We start from the raw sequence: 11,788 nt of genomic DNA, 5'->3' as shown, positions 1-11,788 counted from the left end.
CCATTGTAGCATGCAAGTTTGTCGGTTTGCCTTTTATTTTATTCCTGCTACTGTCATATTTTTTGTTCTAGCTTATATTATCATATGCAGCGGATAACGCAGAGCCTAGCTGGATACTTTTGTTTGTCGGAGCTGTTGTGGATTCCATGCTCAATTATTAGAGAAGGGGAATAATGACACCTGGGAGGAGCATGGGAAGGGAAGTGTGGAATCAGATAAATCAAGAAGCAGGTGGCCATGGAGAAGAAGAAGAAGAGCAGCAGCTGCTCGAGTGAGGTATTGACAGCAAGCGAGTGAGTAGATAGATACACAGGTGAGCCAGAGCCGAATGTACGCTAACCATATTGCTGCTGAGACTTGAAACAACTTTGGAGCAAACAGTACAGCACCAGAAGCAGAATCGGTCATTTGAATGGTTATGCATAAGTTAGAAACATGCAGGAAACTACTGATGGTGGCCATAGATTTCATCGTGGCCTTCTCACAACTGTTGGAGCTGTTGGTATTTGGTCACGACGACGACCCACTACGGTTTCACCTTCTCCCTTGATCCACATTCCACACCAGACGCCCCGTGTGTCTTCGCTGTTTTCTTTGCCTCTCTGTCCTCTACTGCTTAGTTCCTCAATTTGCAGTTTTTTGGGCTGAAATTAAGCTCTCTTTTCATGGCGCTGCATAAGTCTTGGTTTGAAACAGTTTTTTTCATCCAAAAACTCATCTCAAGATGCCAATATGCGGTGACTTAGCCCGGGCTTGGCAGAGCATATGATTTCTCTTTTTCCCATTTATTCAGGAACATGGATGAGTGTTTTAGGTTTCATATTTCTCATGTCGGTGTCAGACCATGTGAGAAGAGAGCTTTCTATCTGTGCACGTTACTCACATTTCTGCATCTGGGTTAATATGATCTAGTAGTCAATCATCATAGTGAAAGACTTTTCAACTAGAACTTACTTTTACCAAATTTTATTCCTTATTGTTATATCAGCTACATGTTATTATCTTGTATATAGCCATAATGATCAGATCAATATTGGTCAAAATCTGTCAGCAAAATTCATATGGACTCAACAACAGCAAGCTCAAGTGGATTGCTTTAAGAGTTACATTTCAAATAAACTACCTCAATTTGTCTTTCACATCAAATCTGGAGATTTCTTCTTGTCATTCTCTATTTTGATATGATACATTTTGGGTGTATCATTTTTCCTTGGTCAAAAAACACGTTTTCGATGTCTTACTCAGCTTGTTTTTTCCCTTTCATATCATACGATGTTATTGATTTAACTTACCTATTTATCAATATATCACCAAATCTAAAAATCCAAACTGATTCCATGGTAGGCCCAACATATTCCGTTGAATCTTGGAAGGGCCGCGTATTCTCTGTACATGGTCGTGCCCTTTAAGTTCTTTCTTTACTAGTAGCTATATATGGCTAGGAAATTTTTTGATCTGATACGAAAGTCAGAAATCTTTAGTGGTCTTTCTTGAGGGCTTATTCTGGGGGAGAACAGAGAGTTGAAGATGATGAAACACTTTGTTCTAGTTCATGGTGCTGGTCATGGAGCATGGAGTTGGTACAAAGTGGTGCCTCTGCTAAAATCAGCTGGTCATCGAGTCACTGCATTGGATCTTGGTGGTTGTGGTGTCAATTCCAAGAGAATTGATGAGATGGGTTCGATTTCAGATTACTTGCAGCCATTAATGGAGTTCCTGAAATCTCTTCCTACAGATGAACGAATCATACTGGTGGGTCACAGCCTCGGAGGCTTCGCCATTTCTCTAGCAATGGAGCAATTCCCAGAAAAGATCTCTGTTGCAGTTTTCGTCACTGGACTCATGCCCACCTGCACATCACCTCCCATTCTTGTCTTACAAGAGGTAAACCTTCCAGTTCTGTTTTTGATCGAAAAAAGAAAACCCACTAATGGGTAATCAATTCCCGATTGATTAGAAAAAGAAATCTGATCTGACTACAGAAAAGATTAAATTTTTCTTTAACTCATATTTGTTTTCCTTTCAGAATTGTTGGTTTCTTCTTTCCTTCTGGTTTTTTCTGCACTTTATTCTCAGTGAAATTATTCTTTGCCGGCCGTGAAAAAGCTGCCGGTAAAGCAGTAGACGGCGACCGTTTCATTTTCTAACAATTATTCTCAGTTTTTTATTCTGGGAAATATTGACCTTGCATGAAGTGGTATCATTTTTTAATGTCTCATCAATAGAAAAGTCCAGCTTTTTTTAATGAACTTTATTTAAGGCAGATTACATATAAATCTCGTGTGTTTTTAATTAATTAAATCTACTATTCTTAAAAAAAAAAATTACAGATTTCCCTTAATGTTAAGAAATTAAAGTTATAAATGACTGAAGCCTTCTAATTGATTTTTTTTTCCAAAATGAGTAGATATAATTGATTATAAATACAAGAATTAATTTGTTTATTTATTATTTATCGATTTTTATTATTTTACTTTTTTTTTATTTGTTTTTAAAAACTGACGGTCCTTTCATTCAAGCGTTTCACACTTTGTGCGTTTTTATTTTTTAAATATTAGATTCATTGGGACTAAGTGACTAACCACTACACCGTCAGTATAGCTTTATATATATAATCTTAACATATGATTAAGGTGAGTCAAACAAAAATGCTCATATATTTATATATTCTATCCTTTTTAAGTAATTTTGGGTTTTTAGTTTTTAAAATTATTATTTCTTCCTTCGCATCTCACTTGAGAATTCTTTAGGGCCTGTTTGGTTGTATGAATCCAGATATTTAAAATCTTTGGATTCACAAATGATAGATTTATACCCGTTTGGTTATGTGAATCTCTAGATTCATGCTAAAAAGTAAATCTATAGATTTATGGGTATAAGATTTTACCCATATTATAAAAATATTAAATATTTGAATCATGACTCCTTAAATGTGTTTTTTATGATAAATCTATAGATTTCATTCCAAAGATTCATGCTAACCAAACAATTAATTCTATGAAGCATGACTCCATAGATTTGAAGTTTATAGATTTGAAATTTTTGAATTTTTAAAATCTCCAGACTCGAATAACCAAACATGCCAACAAACTAAAATACAAAAAATCAACATCTTGGGATTGGGTCAGTTCAGTTGATATTACGAACGCCTCATAATACAGTCAAGATTTTAGATCTCCTTTAAGTCAGAATAAAACTTAATTATATTTAAATAATTATATAAAGTTATCCTTCTCACGGTACAAAATTTGAGTGGAAAAATGTCTTTTGGATTTCTTTTCTGGAAATTAAGTGATGTTTATCTTCTGGATCATTGCAATCCATGCATTTTCATCTGGGATCCAGAAAGTGGATTTGTCTGTTGTTAGTCATGCTAAAGACTACCGTAATCATCACTTAATTCCCACCAACACCAAGTAAATATAATTAATCATTAATAAATTGATTGTTTGGACTATAATAATTTGAGTCAGATATGATTGTGAGTTTCTAGAAATCACATAGTAGGTATGAATCATCTATTTCCATTGGTTTTCTTATCTAAATCATTTGATTTGAAACATTTCAATCCTTTCTGATTATTTTTCTCCCAGTTCTTCAGGAGGACCGCACTGGAATCTGTAATGGATTGTGAGTTTACCTTTGATAGAGGACCAGAGAATCTTCCCACTTCAGTGTTCCTGGGCTCTCAATACCTTGCTTCCAACATGTATAGTTGCTGCTCAACTGAGGTATTTCAATTAACTAAAGCAAACCAAATCATATTTGGTTAACAAAATTAATCAAGTTACCAGGTTTTCTGTTTTGATGTGTTTGAGTTTCATTTGTCACAACAGGATCTAACCTTGGCCACAATGCTGGTTAGGCCAGCTAATTACTTTGTCGAAGATTTGTCCAAAGAAAGGTTGCTTTCCAAGGAGAAATTTGGGTCTGTAAATCGGTGCTTCATTATATGTGATCAAGATAAGGTGGTGAAGGAAGATTTTCAACGTTGGATGATAGAGGAAAATCCAACTGAAGAGGTCAAAGTGATTACAGGTGCTGATCATATGGTCATGCTCTCAAAGCCAAAAGAGCTTTGTTCGTTTCTCAAGGAGATAGCTAGTAAATATGATTGACAATATGTATGTCCATGAAATATTAGAATCTTATCGTTTATTTCATCTGATGTTAATTTATCCTTTTCATCCAATTACCAACATGAACTAGGCTATTCTAGGGAGAGGAGTGACTACATTGAGAGAAGGCATGCATGGTTGTGGAAAACAAAGGTCGAATTGATCTGAATACTTTATTTTTTCGAAGTTGACCTTCATGATCCATCACATATGCCAACACTTTTCACATTCAAGAACAGTATATAATCCACCTGGGATCTTAACAGAAACTTGCTTCTCCAACTGTATATAAACACATCATATAACTACAATACAAGATAGAAGAAGAGAGGCAACCCAGATAGAGATGGTGCATTTTGTTCTGGTACATGGTGTATGCCATGGAGCATGGTGTTGGTACAAGGTTAAGCCAGTGCTGGAGAGTGCAGGACATCGAGTGACCGCGTTCGACCTTGCTGCTTCCGGGACAGACATGACTAACATACAAAATGTCCATACCTTCTTTGATTACACACTGCCCTTGATAGAGTTCATGGACTCACTTCCTCCAGAAGAGAAGGTAACCCTAGTAGGACATAGCTTGGCTGGCCTTAATATGGCGCTTGTCATGGACAAGTTTCCTCAAAAGATATCCATGGCTGTGTTTCTCGCAGCTCACATGCCTGATTGTACACATTCTCCTTCCTATTCCATGGATGAGGTAGTTAAAATTTTCCCCTGGCCTTCCTACATTCCTCCTTTCTTTCTTTTAATTTCTTGTTTGTTCTTCTCTTTAAGTGGTTCTGTATAGTTCTTCCCTTTTGCTAAATATTCTGGTTGATCTGATCGACCACAGTTGATTAAGAGGACCCCAGCTGGATTTTGGTTAGATACTCAAGTCTCACCTGATCTGAACCCCATAAATCCTAAAAATGTGGTCGTCTTTGGCATCAAGTGCTTGGCCACCAATCACTATCAACTCTCCCCTTCAGAGGTAACTCATTTCTCTCTCTCAATGGAGTTCGGATCTTCTACTTTGAGGGTTCAAATCGTCTGCAGCCCCCAAGGGAGAGGTCACCCCTCCCAGCTACCAATGGACTCCTCTTGTCCCTAATGAATTTCAAACCATTTGATTATTCACAGTTTGGTTTGACAAATGAATCAAACTGGTTACACTGGTTTAAAAATATCATAATCCAATGATCGGAAATTCATAGAAAACATGCAGCATCCACCGGTAGCTGGCTCATGGATGGCTGCTCTCTTGGGTGGTGTAGACACTTTGAATCCCTATTCTGACATGTAAAGGTTTGTGCTTCCCTCATGCTATTTCATCATACATCACCATACATTAGAAATGAGCTGATTTTTATCAGAATTCATAGATGAGTTCTCTTCTAATGTGTGGTTGAGAACTTTAAGGAAGGCAAAAACTTCTATTCCTAACTCCTCTAACCCAGATGGTGAAATATTGTTGTTTTTTTTTTTAAAATTTTGTCTCATTTTCTAACCATTGGCAACTGAAAGGACTTGGCACTAGCGGAGCTGCTAACAAGGCCAGGATCCATGTTCTACGAAGACATATCAAAGTTGAAGCCATTCACTGAAGAGGGATATGGATCGGTTAGTCGAGTTTACATTGTTTGTAATAAGGATTTAACATTTAAGGAGGATTTCCAGCGTTGGATGATTGAGAATAATCCAGTTAAAGAGGTGATAGAGATTGAAGATGCTGATCATATGCCTATGTTCTCAACACCGAAGGAACTGTGTGACTGCCTCTTGGACATTGCCAACAAATATAATTGATTTGGTTTGTTTTAATGTTCTCAGAAATTTTGATACCGCAATAAATGTTAGTATAAAAGATCTTTTCTGGGAATTGAATCGATTAATTACTTTGTTTTTCTTCGGCTTGACTTTGATACCGCAGTATATGCATGTCTCCTGTTTTGTATATATATTCGTAATAGGAGGCCAAATAATATGCTAGCGTAAATAAAAGTAACAAACACAACTGTAATGGATCAAGCATTTTACAAACAAACCACAACAGACACACATGAATTTTAACATGGAAAAACTCGCAAGGGAGAAAATCATGGGATCATTATCGGAGTCCATCCAACTTACACTATCACCAAATGATAATAATAATGTGCATATAATCAATATTTTATCTCTAGATAACATTAGAGGAACACAAAGTCACAACCACATCATCAAAGAAATGAAAATCAGAGAGAATTGAGAGAAGTCACTAGAGAGGCTTTTGGTGAACTATGATAGAATAATATTATGACCTAGGATATGAAGAGTTAGGTGCCCCGACCATTCCCTTCAAATTTTAGCTCATTCCGACAATGTTTCACCATCAGATTTACCAGAGAAAACCAGAAAAGTCTCTTCTTCTTTCTCATGTTTCTGCTCTCTCTCTCTGTTTTGATGCTGTTCCATTCCAAAAAACCCTATTTTTCTTTTTGATTCTACTAAAAACATGCATGGGCTTCCACATTGTTAATGGGCCGGACCCAACAATTAAGAGAACAATGATGAGATTCAGAAAGGTTAATGATTGGAACTAAATTAAGATGAAGGGGTCACCCTCAACAATTGCATGAATTAGGTCTTCATAACCATGAACATCAAAACCAAAGTATAGACTATAGAGGTTGGCTCCATTTGAATGCATGTTTGCTTTGTCTATGGAATATGTTTGGCAAAAATCAATTCTTACCATGTGAAATGTTTCGAGGTCTACTTGTTGAAACTTGTTGAAGAATCTGCACAAACACTTGAACGGTTGTTTTAATCGTAATATTTCTTTAGAGCTAAAACGTATCAGAGGTATTTTTTAAGGTATTTAGACACCCCAAATTGTACAATACGGGTTCTAAATTGTGTCTTCACCCTAAGATCAATTAGCTCAAACCTTTAAAGTTGTACCCCAGAAATAAGGTATGATCAGGTTATGTTTGAGAGAGGGAGAGAGCCCCAAAAGTTAGAAATTCGGTGTGAAAAATGAACTGAAAAATAGGTTTATATAGAGCTCAAAAGCTGTGGATGAAAGGGTAAGGTCACCTCTCTTTGTGAGAGTATCTATTTATATCAACTCCCTAAAGAAAGGTACATACCTATCTAGTTGACCTCTTTAAAGGAAAGTGCCTCTCTAATGGTATCTCCACGTAAATGAAATAATCATCTCATCTCAACCCGATGCGGGACTAAATAAAACCATAGAATAAAAAACACGATTAAAACATATATTTATATAAAAATATAAAATAATAAACATAAAATTTTAAACATATTAACAACACTACTTGATAGCGTAAATGCATTCAGATGGTGGGTTTTCGATCTATGCCATCTTCAAGTTAGAATGGTTCTTGACTGGTTGTGGGCTTAACTATCATGTCTTTCTAGAATTAGGAATTTTTTTCCACCTGTAACTATTTGAGAGACCAGACATGCCTTTCTTGAACTATTTTTTTTCCCCACCTATAACTAGGATTTCTTCATGGTACGTAAAACATCAAATCTGCTGGACTGCAGATGACCACGTAAAATCTTGTATTATTTTTATGGATTTGCTCCATGACTTTTTAAGATTGTGATTCCTGAAAGTTCCTTCAATGAAGAAGGGACTCTAATCCCAAGCAAGCTAGATTCTAACCTAAACCTAATAGGACAAACAGTTACATGAGCATCTCTAGATTGGGGTCTGGTATTCAACCATCATGCGCGAACCAGGCTGTAGGTTTAATATCTTCGTCTAAATTATTTGTTGGTTGAATGGTGCAGGCACGATGGGTGCCATTCATTGCTCATAAGAAGCTTTCTTATTAAGAAGGTGATGAGAATCGCTTGTGTGGGAGTGGAAAGGGACTCCACAACGGAAGGACCTCGATCTTGGTTCTTTCTTTCTTTCAAATCTTATTGGGGTTAAAAGCAGTAATGCCCATCACGAAGGAAAGCGAATAGTAAATATATCAGGGCATATACTCATTCATCACGACCTATCGAAACCTAAAAGATGCCTCCTTTTATGGGAAGTTTGGATCTCAAGTTATAAATAAACACACACAAAGACACAGAAGAGGAGGAGGAGGAGGAGGCGGAGAGAGAGATGGGGCATTTTGTTCTAGTACATGGTGCATGTCATGGAGCTTGGTGTTGGTACAAAGTTAAGCCAGTGCTAGAGAAGGAAGGACATTGGGTGACGGCGGTTGATCTTGCGGCTTCAGGGATCAACATGGCTAAGATAGAAGAGGTTCATACCATGTCTGACTACACAGAACCATTGATGGAGCTGATGGAATCACTTCCTCCTGAAGAGAAGGTAATATTAGTAGGACACAGTTTGGGTGGCTTGAATGTGGCACTTGTTATGGACAAGTTTCCTGAGAAGATATCTGTAGCAGTCTTTCTCACAGCTCATATGCCTGATTGTGTACACCCTCCTTCGTTTGTTTTGGATGAGGTAATTACTTATGTCCCTCTTGCTGTATGTTTGATTTCTCTGGCTTTGCTTTCTTCATTAATTTTTTCAGTTCCTTCAGTTCTTTAGATAAGTACTGTGGGTCTTATACTGCCATGTCTAACACGGGCAGACCCAGTGAGTGCGAGTCCCACTACCTCATGTGAGTGTGAGAGTAATGAACTGAAGGACAAGTTAAGGAGGAAAGGATCTGAACTCATGCACCAGCACTGGGCGAACAAAAGAAATGGTGTTTTTGTTTGTGATAAAGAACTTTCAGCTTGTAGTTTAACCGCTTATATGACTCAATGAACTTAGATTTGATGAGTTCAAAATACTACAAATAGAGACAAGACATTTGAAAAGAAAGGAAATTTGTTTGTCTCTTCCCTACATTTAATGTACTATATTATCGCCTTTTAACAACTATTTTTCTCCTTTATTTTTCATTTTGTAGATGATTCCTTAATTCTTCCTTTGTAGGTTCGGTAGTATTTTTCTTTTCCTCTTCTTTACAGAAAAATGACAACATAAATTTCAAAAGAAATAGAAGAAGGACAAGAGAAGAGAAAAGCTATTGAGGGATGGAAGCTAGAACCTAAAAATATTTTGGTCTTACTGTCTTGGCATAAGAGACTATTATCTCCATATCAGAAGTACAATTACATTAGAAGAAGCAAATATGAATGAACACTCAATCTACTAATTTGTTTCTTCAAATTGATAACAGTTTTATAGGAGGCTCACACAAGAATTTTGGTTAGATTCTCAAATTTCATCTGATCAACACCCTCTGATGCCCAAAAATGTAATAGCACTTGGCCCCAAGTGCATGGCATCCAAATTATATCAACACTCCCCATCACAGGTATTTCTCTCTCTCATCACAAAACACACAAGCTTGTTTATGTGTTTAGCATTCCATATTACTACTTGTATGATTTCTCACTCTTTTGGTGACAACAAATGAAAGGATTTGGCACTAGCAAAGCTATTGACAAGGCATGGATCTTCGTTCGATGAAGATCAAGGAAAGGGAAAGCCATGCTCAGAAGAGAGATATGGCACAGTTAATCGAGTTTTCATTGTATGTGGCAAAGATTTAGCAATGACGGCAGATTTCCAACGTTGGATGATTGAAAACAACCCAGTTAAAGATGTGATGGAGATAGAGGATGCCGATCATATGGCTATGTTGTCGAAGCCCCAGGAAGTTTGTAACTGTCTCTTGGACATTGCCAACAAATATAATTAGTTTGGTTTCTTCTTCCTTTGTGAACATTGGTTACGGAATATCACTTGTAGCCATTCTTACAACCTCTTTGATAAAATCCTGAAGTTGTTAAACTTCTCTCCACGAGAACTTGACTTCGATACCAATTGTTATTCCTAGGTTGGTATTGAGAAGGGGGTGGGGGGTGGGGAATCAATGTCTTTAAACATTCTCTTTGATTTGAGTCATGTGACGCTTTTTTAATCTCAAAATAAGATTGATCAAAACCATCCTGTAGTTATCAACTACACACAAACACATCCACCACACACCACAATGTGGCTAGGTCTACCAGACAATATACCACTACTCTACAATCAAAACACTCCAATATGTGCAACAAAGAAAAATAAACCAAAGACACGTTGCACCAGAGTTTACGTGGTTCGGACAAGCTTTGTTTGTTCATGGAGTAATACCCTAACCAGGGTTTCGTAAATTACTCAATACATTCCTCGATATTTTGATTGCCACAACAGTCCAGGAATACCAATCGTTGCTTTAGTCTGAAATGCAATTCAAACACGAGCAACAAACCAACAAATATAATTGATTTGGTTTGTTTAATGTTCTCAGAAATTTTGATACCGCAATAAATGTTAGTGTAAAAGATCTTTCCGGGAATTGAATCGATTAATTACTTTGTTTTTCTTCGGCTTGACTTTGATACCGCAGTATATGTATGTCTCCTGTTTTTTACATCTAAATGTATATATATTTATAATGGGAGGCCAAATAATATGCTAGTGTAAATAAAAGTAACAAACACAACTGTAATGGATCAAGCATTCTACAAACAAACCACAACAGATACACATGAATTTTAACGTGGAAAAACTCGCAAGGGAAAAAATCATGGGACCATTATCGAAGTCCACCCAACTTCCATTATCACCAAATGATAATAATAATGGGCATATAATCAATATTTCATCTCTAGATAACATTAGAGGAACACAAAGTCACAACCACATCATCAAAGAAATGGAATTCAGAGAGAATTGAGAGAAGTCACTAGAGAGGCTTCTGGTGAACTATGGTAGAATAATATTCTAACCGTGGATATGAAGAGTTAGGTGCCACGACCATTCCCTTCAAATTTCAGCTCATTCCGGCAACGTTTCACCATCGGATTTACCAGAGAAAACTAGAAAAATCTGTTCTTCTTCCTCACGTTTCTACTCTCTCCTGTTTTTGGAGTTTTCCTGTTTTGTGCGGATGCTGTTTCATTCCAAAAAACCCTATTTTGCCTTTTGATTCTACTAAAAACATGGGTCTCCACATTGTTAATGGGCCGGACCCAATAATTCGAGAAGAGTGATGAGATTAAGGAAGATTAATGATTAGAATTAAATTAAGATGAAGGGGTCACCCTCAACAATTGCATGAATTAGGTCATCATAGCCATGAACATCAAAACCGAAGTATAGAGGCTGGCTCCATTTGAATGCATGTTTGCTTTGTCTATGGAATGTGTTTGGCGAAAATCAATTCTTAGCATGTGAAATGTTTCAAGGTCTACTTGTTGAGGATTATGCACAACCACTTGAACGGTTGTTATAATCACAATACTTCTTCAGAGCTGAAACGTACCAGATGTACTTTCTTTAAGGTATTCAGACACCCCAAAATTGTACAATACTGGTTCTAATTGTGTCTTCACCCCAAGATCAATCAGTCCAAACCTTTAAAGTTGCACCCCAGAAATGTTACTTAAGGTGTAATCAGGTTATGTTCACTGCTTAACAGAATAACAACAGGAGAGAGAGAGAGAGAGAGAGAGAGAGAGAGAGAGAGAGAGAGAGAGAGAGAGAGAGAGAGAGAGAGAGAGAGAGAGAGAGAGAGAGAGAGAGAGAGAGAGAGAGAGAGAGAGAGAGAGAGAGAGGAGGAGGAGGAGGAGGAGGAGGAGGAGGAGGAAATTCGGTGTGAAAAATGAAC

General features: G+C 37.1%; 3 protein-coding genes across 3 annotated transcripts; all 3 read left to right on the top strand.

The window, feature by feature from the left end:
* The first annotated feature begins 1,280 nt into the window (after positions 1-1,280).
* Positions 1,281-4,349, top strand: LOC149017914 (methyl jasmonate esterase 1-like). The gene is made up of 3 exons (XM_089152239.1): positions 1,281-1,884; positions 3,594-3,731; positions 3,837-4,349. Exons 1-3 carry the CDS (start codon positions 1,528-1,530, stop codon positions 4,116-4,118), a joined length of 777 nt encoding a protein of 258 aa, XP_089008365.1. The 5' UTR covers positions 1,281-1,527; the 3' UTR covers positions 4,119-4,349.
* Positions 4,350-4,449: 100 nt separating this feature from the next.
* On the top strand, positions 4,450-5,906 carry LOC149017913 (salicylic acid-binding protein 2-like). Its single transcript, XM_089154247.1, has 3 exons — positions 4,450-4,818; positions 4,954-5,091; positions 5,625-5,906. Exons 1-3 carry the CDS (start codon positions 4,465-4,467, stop codon positions 5,904-5,906), a joined length of 774 nt encoding a protein of 257 aa, XP_089010373.1. The 5' UTR covers positions 4,450-4,464.
* Positions 5,907-7,980: 2,074 nt separating this feature from the next.
* On the top strand, positions 7,981-9,981 carry LOC149017912 (methylesterase 3-like). The gene is made up of 3 exons (XM_089152237.1): positions 7,981-8,580; positions 9,308-9,445; positions 9,551-9,981. Exons 1-3 carry the CDS (start codon positions 8,227-8,229, stop codon positions 9,830-9,832), a joined length of 774 nt encoding a protein of 257 aa, XP_089008363.1. The 5' UTR covers positions 7,981-8,226; the 3' UTR covers positions 9,833-9,981.
* The last annotated feature ends 1,807 nt before the right edge of the window (positions 9,982-11,788 follow it).

This window comes from Hakea prostrata, chromosome 4 (genome assembly GCF_041222555.1).
Source record: "Hakea prostrata isolate BN-2017 chromosome 4, UWA_Hpros_2, whole genome shotgun sequence".
NCBI classification, from domain to species: domain Eukaryota; kingdom Viridiplantae; phylum Streptophyta; class Magnoliopsida; order Proteales; family Proteaceae; genus Hakea; species Hakea prostrata.
This window is presented reverse-complemented; position numbering and strand designations above follow the sequence as displayed.